The sequence below is a fragment of the Cuculus canorus genome, chromosome 25, assembly GCF_017976375.1.
Source record: "Cuculus canorus isolate bCucCan1 chromosome 25, bCucCan1.pri, whole genome shotgun sequence".
In the NCBI taxonomy this organism is placed as follows: domain Eukaryota; kingdom Metazoa; phylum Chordata; class Aves; order Cuculiformes; family Cuculidae; genus Cuculus; species Cuculus canorus.
In genome coordinates, this window is record NC_071425.1 from 2,808,691 (window position 1) to 2,827,394 (window position 18,704).

General features: G+C 57.1%; 2 protein-coding genes across 2 annotated transcripts; one reads left to right on the plus strand and one right to left on the minus strand.

The window, feature by feature from the left end:
• Nucleotides 1–1,226: 1,226 nt before the first annotated feature.
• On the plus strand, nucleotides 1,227–9,739 carry FKBP10 (FKBP prolyl isomerase 10). Its single transcript, XM_009555409.2, has 10 exons — nucleotides 1,227–1,473; nucleotides 2,901–3,046; nucleotides 3,609–3,798; nucleotides 4,813–4,958; nucleotides 5,045–5,234; nucleotides 5,945–6,090; nucleotides 6,389–6,578; nucleotides 7,074–7,216; nucleotides 7,324–7,487; nucleotides 8,198–9,739. The coding sequence occupies exons 1-10, from the start codon at nucleotides 1,262–1,264 to the stop codon at nucleotides 8,381–8,383; spliced, it is 1,713 nt and encodes a 570-aa protein (XP_009553704.2). The 5' UTR covers nucleotides 1,227–1,261; the 3' UTR covers nucleotides 8,384–9,739.
• Nucleotides 9,740–10,200: 461 nt separating this feature from the next.
• On the minus strand, nucleotides 10,201–18,645 carry NT5C3B (5'-nucleotidase, cytosolic IIIB). The gene is made up of 9 exons (XM_054088407.1): nucleotides 18,562–18,645; nucleotides 17,225–17,323; nucleotides 16,402–16,471; nucleotides 15,868–15,914; nucleotides 15,353–15,438; nucleotides 14,635–14,724; nucleotides 13,561–13,723; nucleotides 12,507–12,707; nucleotides 10,201–12,182 (listed from the first exon to the last, which is right to left on the minus strand). Exons 1-9 carry the CDS (start codon nucleotides 18,562–18,564, stop codon nucleotides 12,072–12,074), a joined length of 870 nt encoding a protein of 289 aa, XP_053944382.1. The 5' UTR covers nucleotides 18,565–18,645; the 3' UTR covers nucleotides 10,201–12,071.
• Between the last annotated feature and the right edge of the window lie 59 nt (nucleotides 18,646–18,704).

The window sequence follows — 18,704 nt, forward strand, 5'->3', positions numbered from 1 at the left end:
TACCGTGCCAGCTCCCAAGCTCCAGGGCTGCACTGTGCCAGCTCTAGGGATGCACCATGCCAGCTCCCGGGCTCTAGGGCTGCACTGTGCCAGACCTCGGCACGGCCACACTGGCCCCAGCCCAAGCCCAGAATTGTGTTGCTGTCTGGACGGTGGCACTGAGGGGTGTTCCAGCGCGGGGCACGAGCCAGGACACTGCTGACGTTTCTTTCTGCGGAGCAGAGTCCGTTGGCTGTGCCCAACACCTCCCTGCGAGCAAGCAGCTCCATAGCCCATGGGCTGGGGTGCTCTTGGCCCCATGGAAGCGCTCCCTTGTCCCAGAGCCATGCCTGACCCCACTGTGCCATGGGGAGAGCCCCAAGTCCCCCCAAGTCCCCCCGAGGTGCTCAGTGCATTGAGGAGCTGCAAAGCCCCCCAGCCTGGACTGGAGGGAGCTGATAGCGCTTTGCTTGGACTTTTGCTCTCACCGGTGAGGATTCAGTTTGGAGTCAGTATTATCATAGAGTAATTTGGGTTGGAAGGGACCTTAAAGATCATCCAGTCCCAACCCCTCTGCCATGGGCAGGGATATCCCACTGGCTCAGGCTGCCAAAGGCCCATCCAACCTGGCCTTGAACCCCTCCAGGGATGGAGCAGCCACACCATTTTCCACCTGGGACTCGCTGAGGGCTCTTCCCTGTCTGTCACCAGCGGAGCGGGGATGGGATGCTCCACGTGCATTTGCTGCTGGTCCGACCTCGGAGAGACTGGTGAGGGGGTGGTTTCACCTTTTTAATCACCGCCTTTGGGTAAAAGACGTGGCAGCAGCAGAATGAAGAGCAGTAGACGTTATTAAAGCCGTTCGTTCCGTGTCTCGGCTCTGCCGGGGGGTGGCGAGGAGCATCCCGCGGGATGGGATGCAGGCAGCGCTAGGACCCGGGCTGGGATGGGCTGGGATGGGCTGGGCAAACTCATCCCCAAATAACTCTCCTCGACTTTTTCCATTGCGGGAGGAACGGCCCAGGAAAGGAAAGAAAAGAAACAGAACGCTAGGGGGGGGAGGGAAAGAAGAAAAAGAAGAAGAAGAAGGAAAGGCTCCCGTCGCGGAGCTCCATCCCGGCCGTTCCTGCTGCCCCAGAGGGGGATTTGCCCGGTGGGGCGGGATCGCAGCCAACTCGGGGTCCACGTGTACAGGAATTCCAGCGCAGCATCCCACGGGAAGGGGCGGCCGGAGCGGCTCCGCCTCCCCCCCCCCCCCATCCCAGCCCGCATCCGCAGCGCCATGGCCCCGGGCAGCAGCATCTTCATCTTCCTCCTCCTCCTCCTCCTCCTCCTCCTGGGGACCCCGGGGCTGGGCAACCCCGGCCCCTTGGAAGACGTGGTGATAGAGAGATATTATATCCCTAAAATCTGCCTGCGGGAAGTCCAGATGGGGGATTTTATTCGCTACCACTACAATGGGACCTTTAAAGATGGCAAAAAGTTTGACTCCAGGTATAATTTCCGGCTCTTTCCCGGCTGCATGCCCCCCTGCACGCCTCCCTCCATCACATCCCCGAGGGCAGCTGCCTGCCCGGCTCAGCTTTGCCCCCCACACGGGCTTTTGGTGGGTGTTGGGGCGAGGCTGCAGAGCCCTGAGTGCCTGGGGGTCCCAAGCGAGGTGTCAAACGCAGTTCCCCCATCCCCTGCTGCACCCTGAGCCCCATCCCCTGCCAAGCACCCCCTGCCCGGGCACCCACGCTGCCACCCTGGGTGTCACAGCAGCCCCCCCTGCCCATTGGGGAGCCCTGAGGGTACCCACGGTACCGGGATGCTCTCAGCTCCAGGGTGCCATGGGATGCAGGGATGTCCATCTCAGGCATGGGCAGGATTTGGCCCTAAGCGGAGTCATTTTTGCACTCAGGAACATGTATTTGCCTGTGCTGTACAGGCAGGGAGAGCACTTCAACGCTTTGAAACGTGGCAGTGGCGAAACCCGTTCATTATCTAAGCGGCTTCGCTTTTCCTCGGCCCGTGCATCGATCCTGCTCCGTTCACGCGGGCTATAAATCAGCGTTTACACGGTGCTGCTCTTGATTTACACCACTGTGAGCAGGGGGAGAATCAGGAACACAGACAAAGGACAGAAACCAGTTGGATTGCGGTGGGGCTCAGCCCCGTACAGGAATGAAAACTTTCCAGGCGAGCGTTTTGCAGAGCCCAGAAAAGCAAAGGGATTCTTTTCCGGTTAAATATGTCTTATTGTGTAAATGGAGGAGAAAGTATCAGAGCTGTGGGCAGCTGCTGTGAGCCCCGATGCAGTGGGAGCGGAGGATGTTCACTGCTAACAGGAAGGAGAAAGCATCAGCTGCCCATTAAACGGGATGAAGGATCCCAATTTATCTGAAATGGCCCCAGTTGCTTCTTGAAGTACTTTAAGATTTAAAAATAAAAACAAACCTGCCCTTTAAAAATGATATCTTCTTTCCTCCTCACTGCCTAAAGCTCCAAACGTGCCATATGCAAAATGATTTGGAAGCAGCAGAAGGTGGTTCAGGAGCTGCTGACCTCCAGCCCAGGTCGCCGCGTGAGATCTAATGGGTTTGGTCCCAACTGAAAGCATCACCCAGAGGACCAAATTGCATTCTTTTGCATCCTGAGCATGCAGGATCACGCTGGAGTCCTGACCGGTGCAGCAGCTCCACCATGAGCAGTGCAGGATTGATGCTGTCAGGATCAATGTCTGCACCCCAGGGAGGGGGCAGCCCCTTCTCCCCACTCCGCAGGCACTCAGGACCCCCAACGTCACCCCATGGGGGTTCATGGTTTGGCTCTGGCTCCACCCCGAGCTCTCAGCGCTGGTACTGAGCACCTCCAGCACCATCAGCTTTGGGAGTTTGGCCCTTCGCCCCATGGCTGATGGGTCTGTCCCTTTGTCCCAGCTACGACCGAGGGGCCACGGTGGCCGGCGTGGTGGGCGTCGGGCGGCTGATCACCGGCATGGACCGGGGGCTGCAGGGCATGTGCGTCAACGAACGGCGTCACCTCATCGTACCGCCCCACCTGGGCTACGGCAGCATCGGCGTGGGTAAGGGGTGCGGCACAGCGCGGGGCAGCGGGAGCCAGCGCCCAGGGGATGGCGTGAGAGGGGACAGAGGTCTAGTGCCCACCCGGCAGGCGCTGGCCAAGGGTGGCTCCATCACCAGGGCAAGTGATACCCCAGGAATGAGGGGTCCTGATCCCCTGGGCTCTGCTGCCTTCCCAGGGCTGGCAATTGTGATCAGCAGCGCCGGATTCGGGAGAGCTTGAGGGGGACAGAGCCCTGAGCTCGGCGCTGCTCCCACCTACGGTGCTCTGTCCTTGCTGCCATTCCCAAGTGACAGGGGACAGGAGAAGGGGGAATGGCCTGAAGCTCCACCAGGGGAGGGTCAGGTTGGATATCAGGAAAAAATTCTTCACAGAAAGAGTCATTGGGCACTGGAACAGCTGCCCAGGGAGGGGGTGGAGTCACCTTCCCTGGAGGTGTTTAAGGAACGGGTGGATGAAGTGCTGAGGGACATGGTTTAAGGGAGTGTTAGGAATGGTTGGACTCGATGATCCAGTGGGTCCTTTCCAACCTGGTGATTGTGTGATTCGATGATTCCTTTTAGCGGGGTTGATCCCCCCAGATGCCACCTTGTACTTCGACGTTGTCATGCTGGACATCTGGAACAAGAATGACAAGCTGCAGATCACCACCCTCTCCAAACCGGAGCGCTGCAACCGCACGGTGGAGAACTCGGATTTCGTGCGATACCACTACAACGGCACTCTGCTGGATGGCACTCCCTTCGACTCCAGGTACAGGGTGCTGGGGTGCAGCCTCGCATCGGGGTACAGGGCACTGAGATGCACACTAACCCGGGGGGGTACGGAGAGCTGGGATGCACCCTTGCCTTGGGGTATGGAGCACTGGGATGCACCTTCGCCTTAGGGTACAGGACACTGGGATGCAACTTCACCTTAGGGTACAGGACACTGGGATGCACCTTCGCCTTAGGATACAGGACACTGGGATGCAACTTCACCTTAGGGTACAGGACACTGGGATGCACCTTTGCCTTAGGATACAGGGAACTGGGATGCACCTTCGCCTTAGGGTACAGGGCACTGGGATGCAACTTCACCTTAGGGCACAGGACACTGGGATGCACCTTTGCCTTAGGGTACAGGACACTGAGATGCAACTTCACCTTAGGGTACAGGACACTGGGATGCACCTTTGCCTTAGGATACAGGGAACTGGCATGCACCTTCACCTTAGGATACAGGACACTGGGATGCAACTTCACCTTAGTGCACAGGACACTGGGATGCACCTTTGCCTTAGGATACAGGACACTGGGATGTAACTTTGCCTTAGGGTACAGGACACTGGGATGCAACTTCACCTTAGGGTACAGGACACTGGGATGCACCTTCGCCTTAGGGTACAGGGCACTGGGATGCAACTTCACCTTAGGGTACAGGATACTGGGATGCACCTTTACCTTAGGGTACAGGACACTGGGATGCACCTTCGCCATAGGGTACAGGATACTGGGATGCACCTTTGCCTTAGGGTACAGGACACTGGGATGCACCCTGGCTTTGGGGCGCTGGTGTTGGGATGCACCCGGGGTACAGGGCGCTGGGGATAGCATGGACCAGAGGGGTCATCCTGCACCCCAGTCAGAGCAGGCTCCCCCCTGCTCTCCCTTCCCACAACCCAGCAAGGGCAGCGCAGCTCCGTGACCCCCAAACCATCCTCCCGCGTGGCACTGCTCAGGCTGGGAGAAGCCTGGAGCCATCCCCCTCCTTGTTCCTGCCCCCCAGCTACAGCAAGGACAGCACCTACGACACCTACGTGGGCACCGGCTGGCTGATCAAGGGCATGGACCAGGGTCTGCTGGGCATGTGCGCCGGGGAGAAGAGGAGCATCATCATCCCTCCGTTCCTTGCCTATGGGGAGAAGGGCTACGGTAAGTCAGACATCACCCCATCGTACCCGGAGCTCGCAACAATGCATCAGAACCCTTATCCGGACTGACCCATGTCCCCTCCCCAGGGACTGTGATCCCACCACAGGCATCGTTGGTGTTCAGCGTGCTGCTGGTTGACTTCCACAACCCCAAGGATGGCATCTTTGTGGAGCACCTGGAGGTGCCCGAGTCCTGCAAGCGCAGGGCTGTGACCGGGGACTTTGTCCGCTACCACTACAATGGGACGCTCATGGATGGGATGCTCTTCGACTCCAGGTACAGCTGAGTGGGGAGGTCCTCTGATGTCCTCTCCAGCCCCATGCTCAGCAGCCAGCTGCAAGGAGAGGCTGGAGAACTAGGGGGGAGATGGAGGAGAGGGTAGTAAGGGGGGTGAGACTTTACAATCTTATGAGGAGCAGCTGAGGGCCTTGGGACTGTTTAGCTTGGAGAAGAGGAGGCTGAGGGGAGACCTCATTGCTCTGCAAATACCTGAAAGGAGGTTGTGGTGAGGTGGATGTTGGTCTCTTTCCTCAAGTAACAAGCGGTAGGATGAGAGGAAACGGCCTCAAGTTGCACCAGGGAAGGTTTAGATTGGATATTAGGAAAAAATTTGTTACGGAGAGAGTGGTGAAGCCCTGGCAGAGGCTGCCCAGGGCAGTGGGGGGGTCACCATCCCTGGGAGGGTTCAAAAACCACGTAGAGGTGGCACTTCAGGACATGGTTTAGTCGTCACGGTGGTGCTGGGCTGACGCTTGGACTGGATGAGCTTAGAGGGCTTTTCCAACCTTAACAATTCCACGATTCTACGAAATAGGCTAAAAAATACAATTCCCGTTTGCTGCCTCCCCAGGAGCAGGGTTTGGCTCTTGGGGGAGCAGGGCAGAAGTTGGGCGAAGGGGTGTGAGTGGGGCCCAGGGTTGGGGAGGGGGCGGTTGATGGGCCAGGCTGTCCTGCGTGACGGCGCTTGGGGGCTCCTCTCGCTGCAGCTACTCCCGCAATCACACCTACGACACCTACATCGGGAAGGGCTACATCATCCCCGGCATGGACCAGGGCTTGCAAGGGGTCTGCGTGGGAGAGAGGCGGCGCGTGGTCGTCCCCCCACACTTAGCCTACGGGGAGAACGGAGCAGGTAAAGGGCAGCCCTGCGCGGTCTGGCATAGCTGCACGGCATCCCCTCGACCAGCACCTACACACTGTCGGTCGGACAGCAGGAAAGGACTCAGCTCCTCACCTTGGGGGCCACCACCATCCTCGGGGCGTTGTGGAAGTGCCATGGGTAGGGCTATGGTTGATGCCAAGGCATGCAGAGCCAGAGCTCCGAGGGATGGTCACATCACAAACCATGGGAAGAAGAAAAAAGAAGGCTTTACCAGCCCTGTGGCACTCCACGAGCTTTCCCAGCAGCTCTCTTCATCCTTCTTTTCCAGGGGACAAAATTCCTGGCTCAGCCGTGCTCATCTTTGATGTCCACATCATTGATTTCCACAACCCTGAGGACCCGGTGGAGATCGAGACCGTGTACCGGCCCGAGGGCTGCAACGTCACCACCCGGGACAGAGACTTCGTCCGCTACCATTACAACTGCTCCTTGCTGGATGGCACCAAGCTCTTCTCCTCGTGTGTCCTCACTCGTGGGCTGCCCTGAACATGCCTTGCCTTCACAGGGATAAATCCTGCCAGGCGCTGGGGGTGGATGGGCACCGGAACGGCTCTTGGGAGCATCAGCTCTTTCCAACACTGGAGCATTGGCCACGTGGCTGTGGGGCTGAAGGGATCGTGGGACGGGGTGGAGGGTTGGGGTCTGGGGACAGGATGGATGGGGTGTAGGAGCATGGAGGGTGTCAAGGTATGGAGGGTGTAAGATTTCAGGGCATGGAAGGATGGAAGGTGTGGAATTTTGGGGCGTCACCTTCCCTGGAGGTGTTTAAGGAAAGGGTGGATGAAGTGCTGAGGGACATGGTTTAGGGAGTGTTAGGAATGGTTGGACTCAATGATCCAGTGGGTCCTTTCCAACCTGATGATTCTATGATTCTGTGAAAGGATGGGATTTCAGGGCTGCCCGCTGGATCCAAGGGGCTTTCTCACCTGCGTTGTCTTCCCTCCCTCCTGCAGCCATGACTACGAGAAGCCCCAGGAGGTGACGCTGGGGACCAACAAGGTGATCGAGGGCCTCAACAGTGGCCTCCTCAACATGTGCGCGGGGGAGAGGAGGGTGCTCATCATCCCACCACACCTGGGCCACGGGGAGAGCGGAGGTAGGGAAGCGTGCGATGCAAACCAGAGGGCTCCTTCACCCTCAGAAGCTTTCACCCATCATGGGACGGCTTTTGGTGGTGCAGCAATCTTCACTTGTTTTTTTCAGCCCGAGGGGTGCCCGGCAGCGCCGTGCTCCGCTTCGAGGTGGAGCTGGTCTCGATGGAGGAAGGGGTTCCTGAGGGCTACCTCTTCATCTGGCACGGGGACCCGCCCGAAAACCTCTACGAGCAAATGGATCTGAACAAGGATGGGGAGATCCCTGCCGACGAGGTGAGGGAGGGCCCCAAATGACACCAGACCTCTTAAGGGGTGCAGGAGATGCCACCCTGGGGAGCAGCACCCGAAGGGCACTTCTGTCCCCGGGCACTCGGGAGCCTGAAGAGCAGTGGAAGAAAAACACCCCAGCGCAGAGCATCTCTGCTGGATGCAGGCAGGTCTGTGACCAGGCAGGGACACCCTTGCTCTTGCTCCTGCCCCATCCTTGATGTCTGGCTGCTGCACGGGCCGGGGTGATCCCTGCTGTGCCTGGTGCTGGGAGGGCCATGAAGATGCTCAAGGGCTGGAGAACCTCCCATCCAAGGCCAGGCTGGGAGAGTTGGGGTTGGTCAGCCTGGAGAAGAGAAGGCTCCAGGGAGACCTTAGAGCAGCTTCCAGGGCTGAAAGGAGCTCCTGGAAAGCTGGGGAGGGACTCTGGATCAGGGAGGGCAGAGAGAAGATGAGGGAAAACGGGTTTTCTAAGCTGAAAGAGGGGAGATTGAGATGAGAAATGTTTTCTTGGGAAGGTGGGGAGGCCCTGGCCCAGGTTGCCCAGATGGCTGCCCCATCCCTGGAGGGGTTCCAGGCCAGGTTGGAAGAGGCTTTGAACCTCCTGATGCAGTGGGAGGTGTCCCTGCCCATAGCAGGGGTGGAACTGGATGGGCTTTGAGGTCCTTTCCAACCCAAACCATTCCATGATTCTATGACCTCTCCCTCTGTTGCAGTTCTCCACCTTCATCAAGACTCAGGTGGCAGAAGGGAAAGGCCGCCTCATGCCCAGCTCCGACCCAGAGAAAGTAATCGCTGACATGTTCAAAAACCAGGACCGCAACCAGGATGGGAAGATCACCTCTGAGGAGCTGAAGCTGAAGACAGACGAGGACCAGGAGAAGATTCATGAAGAGCTCTGAGGAGCAGACCCTGCTCTCCTCTGGAACACAGGACTCCCACACCAGCTGCCCCAGGAATCCCCCCCTGCCCCTCCCCAGTCCTCCACGAGGGCATATTTTGATTTTTGTCTCCCTTATTCTTTAACTGAGGGTATTTTTTTGACGTGTTCCTCCTGGATAGGAAGCCTCACCGACCTCCAGGTAATAAACCCAAGCAAGAAAGTGGGGAAACACCCACATTCTTGGGAGTCTCAATACCCCACGGGGTTGGCAGCGCCCACATTTCCATGCACTGCCTCTTCCCCCGTGCTCCCTGGCTCTGCAGACGATACCTCTGCTGCAGAGTGGGACCAAGGATGCCAGAGCCAGACCCCAAAGCCCTCCTCTGCTCCCAAACTCTGCTTTGCCCCTTCCTTTCAGCTCCCCAAGGAAGGGTTGGGGCATTGGTGTCCCCCCCCGAGCCCGTTCATCCTCAGCCAACGACTGCACATCCCGCTCCAGCCTCATCGCCTGCAGAAGGGAGGCAGGGGCTTCTCCTCCTCTTCTACCGCAGCATTTTGGAGTTTAGGGTTGGGGTGTTGTGAGGTGGTTTGTTTTTTTTAATATACCCATATAAAAATCCTTTAAAGGAGAAGAGAAATAAAGAGAAGCCTTTTCTGCTGGTCCCTGCTGCTGCCCCAGCCTCTGCTCCCTGCTGCCATCCCCCTTGAGATAAGAGGCTGGAGGGGGCTCAGGTTCCCAGGGTGAGAACCCCATACCCATTTCAGACAGCCTGAGCACCCCAAGATTGCTGGGGTGGGACCTGGCAAACCCCTTGTCAGGCAGGAGAAGGAAAAGAGCTTCTCCCAACCAGGCCCTCAGGGAGCAGCATCCTCCCCACCTGCATCTTCTCCATCCGCATCCTCCTTATCCGCATCCTCCCCGCCCTGCAGTGACAGCTCTCCGTGACTGACAAAAAACCAGCCCGATTTCATTTTGATGACTAAATGCAGCTAATTAAACTCGGTGCTGTCAGGTTTACCAGTTGTGAGCAGCACAGCTCCATCCCCTCCCTAAAAAAAGCTTTCGCAGAGGGTGCCTCGAGGATGGAGAGAAAAGAAACACAAGCACAGAGCAGCGCAAAAGGGCAGAGCGAACCCCTCAAACGATGATGTCGACCTTGCGCCAAATAAATCATTTCTATTGGTTTCCAAGGAGTTTGCCTTTGTGTCAGTTTACTTTGCCATGAAATGTTCCGGCATGTCTGGGCATGGACAAGTGGCCGGGAGCGTGGTGCCCAGGGGATTTCAGACTCCAGCACCCACTGGGGTGGGCAGGAGAGACAGAGCCCAAACCTCAGCAAGGATGGGCTGTGCTTCAGCTCTTGGGATACTCCAGCCAGGATGTGCTTCAGCTCTTGGGATCCTCCAGCCAGGATGGGCTGTGCTTCAGCTCTTGGGATCCTCCAGCCAGGATGGGCTTCAGCTCTTGGGATCCTCCAACCAGGATGGGCTGTGCTTCAGCTCTTGGGATCCTCCAGCCAGGATGGGTTGTGCTTCAGCTCTTGGGATCCTCCAGCCAGGATGGGCTGTGCTTCAGCTCTTGGGATTCTCCAGCCAGGACAGGCTTCAGCTCTTGGGGTCCTCCAGCCAGGATGGGCTATGCTTCAGCTCTTGGGATCCTCCAGCCAGGATGGGCTGTGCTTCAGCTCTTGGGATTCTCCAGCCAGGACAGGCTTCAGCTCTTGGGATCCTCCAGCCAGGATGGGCTGTGCTTCAGCTCTTGGGATCCTCCAGCCAGGACAGGTTGTGCTTCAGCTCTTGGGATCCTCCAGCCAGGATGGGCTGTGCTTCAGCTCTTGGGATCCTCCAGCCAGGACAGGTTGTGCTTCAGCTCTTGGGATCCTCCAGCCAGGATGGGCTGTGCTTCAGCTCTTGGGATCCTCCAGCCAGGATGGGCTGTGCTTCAGCTCTTGGGATCCTCCAGCCAGGATGGGCTGTGCTTCAGCTCTTGGGATCCTCCAGCCAGGACAGGTTGTGCTTCAGCTCTTGGGATCCTCCAGCCAGGATGGGCTGGGCTTCAGCTCTTGGGATCCTCCAGCCAGGATGGGCTCTACTTCAGCTCTTGGGATGCTCCAGCCAAGATGGGTTGTGCTTCAGCTCTTGGGATCCTCCAGCAAGGACGGGCTGCACTTCAGCTCTTGGGATCCTCCAGCCAGGAAATGGTGGAGTGGTGGCGTCCCCATCCCTGGATGGGTTTAAAAGGTGGGCAGGTGAAGTGCTTTGGGATATCACATAGTAGTGGACAGGTATGGCTGGACCTGATGATCTAAAAGGTCTTTTCCAACCTAGGGATTCTACGATTCTATGATCAGACCAGGCAGCAGGACAAGAGGTGAAAGCACTTTCCCACATAAGGGTCTGAGTTTAGAATCACAGAATAATTTGGGTTGGAAGGGACCTTAAAGATGATCCAGTTCCACCCCCTGCCATGGGCAGGGACACCTCCCACTGGCTCAGATGCCCAAAGCCCATCCAACCTGGCCTTGAACCCCTCCAGGGATGGGACAGCCACAACTTCCCTGGGCAACCTGTTCCAGGGGCTCACCACTCTCACTGTGAAGAAATTCCTCCTTATGTCCAGTCTAAATCCCATTATTTATTGCACCTCATCCTATCCCCACAAGCCTTTGTGAACAGTCCCTCTCCAGCTTTCTTGTAGCCCCTTCAGGTACTGTAAGGTCGCTGTAAGGTCTCCTCAGAGCAAGGTCTCCTTGCCCCATCCTGGCTCACGGCAGTCACAGTTTAACACTTTACACTGAGCTTACACAGAAATAAAGAAGGATTTTGGTTTTTTACTGCTGCTCTGAGAGCTCAGGATCACCCCAGATGTTTAGGACAGGAACATAGGTAGCTAAAAGAGTCTATAAAACCCAAAACGCTGCTGTTGGATGGGCTGCAACACACTGCTCCGAGCACCCAGGCTGCTGCTGCCCCTCAAACCCCTCAGCCTGAACCCACAGCAGATGAATTTACTTCTTGCACCGTGCGGCAGCATCAGACAAACTCCAGGCCCTGCAGGGAGGACTGGAAAAGCTTTGGGTTTTAACAGCAGGAGCTGTGATGCAGCAAGAGGGAGAGCAGAGCTGAAGTGTGGGGCAAATAACCTGCAGGGTTTCCATGGGGCATTTTGGGTGGTGCTGAGCCTGGCAAGACCACACCAACTCAGCCCCAGCACTCCGGAGCCCACGGAAAACAGGACAAGAGAGAAACCTGTTTTCTTAGACAGGAACAGAGTAAAACTAAACGGCTTCCATCTAAAATAGGTCTGTCCTCAAGCCATGGCAACCAATCTCCATTTCCACGCTTGGCTGCTGAAACAAGTAGAACATCTCTAACCGAAGCACAAAATGGTTTGTTGTGGCCTCAGGCGGTGGCGAGGAAGATGTCTGAAGGGGGTGAAGTCTGAGGGAGAAGCGGCAGAGCCAGACACAGGTGGGGCAAAGGGAGAGGAGAAGCTTCCTCCATCTCACCCCTCCTGTTCCAGGGCTGACCGACACGGTTAGTGAGGTCGGGATGGGCACAACACATGAGAGCCGGAGCAGGGAGCCTGCCCAGCATCAGGATGGAGCCCAGCAGGTACCAGATCTACTCCAGCTTTGTCAAAGGAAGGACATTCACTGCCCAGGTGTCTTGCTGAGAGGCCAGCGCCAGGATGCTTCTTTTCCAGCTCATGTCTCACTAAGAATGTACCGGAGAATCCCATTGACCACATCCAGCGTCTCGTCACTCTCCAACACGATGTCGTAAGCGTCCAAATACTTCCCCCTCCACTCTTCCACCTGCAGCGCGGCCACCAAGATGGGGTAGAGAGGAGAGGAATATAAACACCGGGAGCTGAGAAGGAAAATGCTGCACCCACAGCCCTCACATCTTTTGATGCCACCAAGAGGTGGCATTGTGGTTGGTCAAAAACCAATCTGACAATGCCCCAGGTGCACCAGGAGCTCAGCGGACACCCCCACCTCCCTCCACACACCCCATGGGAGGTCACGCAAGTCTCTTGCAGCCCCTGAATCACTCAGGCAGCCGCCTGCCCTCTCCTCCTCACCAGGCTTCATACCTAGGGAAGGCTGGGGGGAAGCAAGACTGCTTCTCACACCCACCTTGTCGTTGAGAAAGCCAATCTTGAGAATGTTCTCCACCCTGGGAACACCGTCTGCCATGGTCAGATCCCCCATGGAGTCCCCCAGCAAGATGATGCTCGTCCTCCTGCTGAGCTGCTGGAAATAATCCGTCCCCTGCAGAACGCTGCTGTTCTTGTTGTATGTATAGATGAGGGGTGGCTTGAAACGCGTGAGGATTCCCTGTGCAAACAGGACAGAGAAGGTGAAACTGCAGCAATTCCACCACTGTGCTAAAAGCTTAGTACCCTCTCTGGAATGGACAAACAGGAGGATGTCCCGTCCTTGAAGGGAGAGCAAATGGGGTGAGAGGCCATGACCAGCTTCAAGAGCTTTCCCTTGGTCACCTCCAGCCAAACGGATCCAATCATAGAACATGAGAATGGTTTGGGTCAGAAGGACCTTAAAGATCATCTGTTTCCCTGCCATGGGCAGGGACACCTCCCACTGGATCCGGTTGCTCCAAGCCCCATCCAACCTGGCCTTGAACCCCTCCAGGGATGGGGCAGCCACCACTGCTCTGGGCAACCTGGGCCAGGGCCTCCCCACCCTCACAGCAAAACATTTCTCCCTAAGATCTCATCCAATCTCCCCTCTTTCAACTGAAAATCATTCCCCTCGTCCTGTCCCTGCACTCCCTGATCCAGAGCCCCTCCCCAGCTTTCCTGGAGCCTCTTTCAGTGCTGGAAGCTGCTCTAAGGTCTCCCTGGAGCCTTCTCTTCTCCAGGCTGAACAACCCCAACTCTCTCAGCCTGTCCTTGGATGGGAGGTGCTCCAGCCCTTGGATCATCTCCGTGGCCTACTCTGGCCTCGCTCCAACAGATCCATGTCCTTCTTATGCTGAGAGGTCCAAAACTGGACATAGGGCTCCAGGTGAGGTCTCACCAGGGTAGAGTAATGCAGCAGAATCCCTCCCTTGCTAACAGGCAGTGTCCAACCTAGCGCTGTCTCTGTTAAATCTATCGCAGCCCTCAACTGCGGTCGAACCACTCTCCTCTCTGCGAGCTCACCACACGTACGCAACACAGAAACTCACATTATCATCGAAGTCCATGTAGTTGGACACTACGTTGACGTTCGAGTAGAAGACATTGGCCTGACGGATAATCTCTTCAAGGATGTCACCGATGCCAGCCGAGAAGATGAACAGGGGGACATCGTACTTATGCAGCTGATCAAATAACTCATTGAATCCATCCCTAGAGCAGAAGTATCTGTTACACAGAGTTGGTGTACTCAGGGCTGGGAAAGCTCTCAACCCAGCTGTGAGGCTCTTATTTCTGCCCAGGACTTCCCAAACAGAAAAACACTCATGAGCTTTGCAAAAAGCACGAGCTTTGTGCGGCACCGCCGGCATTTCTGCGGCATTCACCGCGCATGCAAGGCGTGCGCAGCCTCTGGGGACCTGCGCTGGACACACAACCCAATATCTCCTGAACACAAGGAGAACGAGTAGCGCCAACCCACCCAGAAACTGTATTTTAAGAGATGCACATCAGGTCAGGCTGGTTGTGAGGGTGAGCAGACCCATGTGTCATGGTTTTAGCCTGCCAGGACACAATTTCCCTGCAGAAGGGGAACTTGGGCTCATGAAAACCTTCAAATATGGTACCATCTCCTCTCTGAGACCGGCAGCCCATTCAAACAAAGGCTCTCCGAGCCACTTTTAGGACAATCACTGCCAAGGCCAGCTTTAAGAGCAACTTTCAGCACAACATTTTTGGGCTGTGGGTGAAATATGAGGCTGAATAAGACCCGGCAGTTATAGTACATAGGGAAAATATCACCCATGGAAGATGGGAACTGCAAGCTGCCCCCTACCCTGCACTGCAAACGGAGCTCTGCCCATCATCCACGCCCTTGGCTACTCCTAGGCAGGACTCAGAGGAGATGAAAGTGGCTTCTGAGCAGGAAGGAGCCAGCCAGCAGCTGGGTAGCGAGCCCAGGCTGCAGCGCTGACTTTGGTTCTTTCCTGATTAGAGTTCAGCCCCAGGAAGGGAGATTTGCATCTGCCACACCGCGGGGATGGCCTGCAGACCAGGGTGAAAGCAGGGAGACCTCGCACGGTGGAGGAGAGAAAGGGCTGCACAGCCCAACCCCAGGCCTGCACCTCAGCATCACGCCTGATTCTCTGACGATCTGGGCGATGTCACCCTTCTGGATCTTCTGCTGCGACAGCAGCTCGTGGGCCCTGGTCCACCTACGAAAAAAGCAGTGAGGGAGCTTAAGGCCATCAGAAAACCAGCTAAGACTTCCCAGTATCGCTGCCAAGCCAAGAGATCATAGAATCATGGAATGGTTTGGGTTGGAAGAGAGACCTCAAAGCCCACTCTGATCAAGAGCCACTCCCCAGCTTTCCTGGAGCCCCTTTCAGTACTGGAAGCCGCTCTAAGGTCACCTTGGAGCCTTCACTTCTCCAGGCTGAACAACCCCAACTCTCTCAGCCTGTGCTTGTACTCTTGGTGCTCCAGCTCTTGGATCATCTCTGTGGCCTCTGGACTTGGTCCAACAGATCCATGTCCTTCCTGTGCTGAGGACTCCAGAACCGAATGTGGGGCTCCAGTTGAGATCATAGAATCATAGACTAGTTCGAGTTGGAAGAGACCTTAAAGATCATCCAGTTCCAACCCCTTGCCACGGGCAGGAACATCTCCCACTGGCTCAGGCTGCCCAAGGCCCATCCAACCTGGCCTGGAACACCTCCAGTGATGGGGCAGCCACAACTTCCCTGGGCAACCTGGGCCAGATGTTCAAGCTTTGTGGCCTGTAGTCCTCAGGAGCAAGAAGGTGCCAGGACAAGGTCAAGCTCATCTCATCCAAGCACTCACCACTCCACCATGTGGGGCCGTTTCTCTTCCAGGGTCCGGTTGGGATCAATTTCAATGGGATAGTAATAGTGCAGCAGATCCATCAACTGGAGCGTTGTAGAGATGGGAAAAGAACAGAGTGAGCAGCTCATCTAAAGAGACCGTAAGCAACAAAATAAGCCTTTCTATATTGCCCCAAAGCACCCCACCCTGAAGGAAAAGCAAAACCAAAACCATTCCGCTGAGCAACCACACCCCGAGCAAAGCTGGAAGGAGGTGTTGACCTCTGGTAGCCTGGTTGGCTCTCACCTTCCTTCAAGCACTGCACATACAGCTGAGCACATCCCTCCTTTCTCTTTGCATCAGACTGAAAATGCCCACGGCTGAGCATGCTAATTAAATCGGCTCCACTCTCCACACTCGCTCCACTCCGTCCTGGCAGCAAGGCTTGGAGAGGCGTCACGCGAGCCCGCACAGCGTCCTGATGCTGGGCGACAGGGACCAAAACCAGAGTCAAGAAGCACAACAGCACCTACCTTCTTCCTGCAGTCCTCACCGACAACATGACTGCCATTGAGGATATCTGTAAAGACAATAAAATGCTCACGTTGTAGCCCAGAACCATAAAAAAGCTCTTAAAAAGGCAGCTACCCCCGTCTCCAGCGCCAGCTCGTCCCATAAACGAGCTGCGTGTGGCACATCGGCCCACGCAGAGGCTCACACGGGGGCTCAACGCAGCGGTTCCCGCTGGGAACCTGCAGCACGCGCTGATCGCAAGGCATTGCTCCACTGGGAAAGAGCAGCGACAACGCTAGTGAAGTGGAGGATCCAAATGTTGGAAGGAGAAGCAGCAAGACCGGGAGAGAGCTCCCGCGGTGGTTGGGGTCTGCTCGGGGCAAGCAGACGCTGCTGCAAGCAGCCAAAGCCCAAAGCTGCACTGGAAGCAAATAAGAGGGAGCGGTCAGGCTTGGAAAAGAAGGGAGAAGGGTAACAGGACCAAGGAAACTGAGAACACAAATATAGAAAGCAAAGCGAATCAGCAACAGGAAAAAAAGACAGCTTCAACTCACTGTGCGAAGTGGGGCAGCGTCTGCCGTTGCACCCGAACCTGCTCAGCGTCATGTCAAAGTCAGAAATGACCTGGAAGGTGAGGAAAAACCAAATCTGTGTGTGACCCAGCGCACGGAGAAGTTGTTTTGCCCAGAGAAGTCGTAGCTGCCCCATCCCTGGAGGTGTTCAAGGCCAGGTTGGATGGGGCTCAGAGTAATGGGATCCAGTGGGAGGTGTCCCTGCTCGTGACAGAGGGTTGAAAGTGGATGGGCTTTAAGGTCCCTTCCAACCCAACTCATTCTAAGGTTCTGTGATTCGCTCTGCCCCTGCTATAGCCGGACAAGGCTGCTGCTGCCTGCAAGGATGCAAACCCAGCGCTGGCACCTCTCACTCAAGGCTGCAGACTCGCAGTGGGGCGCAGCAGCAATGAATACTGATCCTCCTGCCAGCCACGAACCACATGTCCTCATCTGAGACAGCAAGCACCACCCCAGCACTCTTATCAGCACCAAACAGCTTAATCCTGCTGAATTACTGCCGTGGGTGGAGGGGATGTCCTTGGGGGTTGGCTCGTGTTTATAGGTTGCACAACAGGGAAGGAAAAGGCCCATCCAGGACAGCCACCAGCCTAGACCTTGACGGGATAAATAGCCCCAGCCTCCCTCTCATCTGGGGCTTCTCCCTGTCCACCTGCAAAATGTGTACAAGATGCTTCCTTGCCCATGGATTGGGAGCAGCCACGCCACGGAAGCGAGACCGGCTGAAGACAAGGACCAAGTGTGAGGGTGATGCATCACCTGCCCTCGGCTGAGCCACCCCACCGCAGCCAGAGCCAAGCAGTACCTGCAGCTTGTTCATCCCCTGCTCCTTAATGGCCTGGATTATCCCCATCACTCGTTCCGGCTGCTGGATGCGGACTGTGGCTTTCTCCAGCTCGGGCACCTGTGGGCAGAGACATCGGTTCAGCGATGCTCTCAGGATCCCATGCAGGTCCCAAGGCATCTGTGCTCCCCACAGCCCCTGCTCCCCACCGACAGGTTTACCCCAGCCTTTGCCCCCCAAACACCCCCTAACCATGCTCCCCACGGACCCTGCTCCCTCAGGACCAGCCTTACTCCACCTTTTGCCTCCTGATACTCCCCCATCTGTGCTCCCCACTGACCCCACTCCCTGAGGACCAGCCTTACCCCATCCTTTATTCCCCATCCATGCATCCCACCCTGCTCCCTTGGGGACAGGTTTACCCCAACCTTTGTCCCCCCAGTACCTCCCAGCTGTGCTCCCCACAGCCCCTGCTCCCTCGGCACCAGCTTTACACCATCCTTTGCCCCTCATCCATGCTCCCCACAGCCCCCACTCCCCTGCCTCCATCCTCACCCCAGCCTTTACCCCCTAAATGTACCCCACGGACCCTGCTCCTTCAGGACCAGCCTTACTCCAACTTTTGCTTCCCAATACTCCCCCATCTGTGCTCCCCACTGACCCCACTCCCTCAGGACCAGCCTTATTCCATCCTTTATCCCCCATCCATGCTTCCCACCCACCCTGCTCCTTCAGGACCAGCCTTATTCCAACTTTTGCCCCCCAATACCTCCCACCTGTGCTCCCCACAGCCCCTGCTCCCTCGGGACCAGCTTTACCCCATCCTTTGACCCCCAACCATACCCCCCACAGACCCCACTCCCCTGCCTCCATCCTTACCCCATCCTTTGCCCCCCAAATGTCCCCCACACCCCTCACTCCCCTGCCTACATCCTTACCCCATCCTTTGCCCCCCATCCATGCCCCCCACGGACCCTGCTCCCCTGCCTCCATCCTTACTGCATCCTTTGCCCCCCAAATGTCCCTCACGGACCCTGCTCCCTCAGGACCAGCCTTACCCCATCCTTTGCCCCCCACCCGTGCCCCCCACACCCCCCACTCCCCGCCTCCATCTTTACTCCATCTTTTGCCCCCCATCCATGCCCCCCACAGACCCCACTCCCCTGTCTCCATCCTTACCCCATCCTTTGCCCCCCACCCGTGCCCCCCACACCCCCCACTCCCTTGCCTACATCCTTACCCCATCCTTTGCTCCCCCCCAGCCCCCGCTGCCCGGCTCCATCCTTACCCCATCCCTCCCCTCCCCGGGCTCTCACGAAGCCGCCCCGCAGCCCCCCGGTCCCGCAGCCTCCGCTCACCATCGCGCTCCGGTTCACCGCGCAGGGCTGAGCCCCGCCGGGACGCGCAGCCGCGGGGAGGAGCAGCCACGGAGGCGGAGCCGGGTGGGCTGGGGGTGGGGGGGGGGGGTGTCAGAGACCGAGGGTGCGAGGAACGGGGGTTC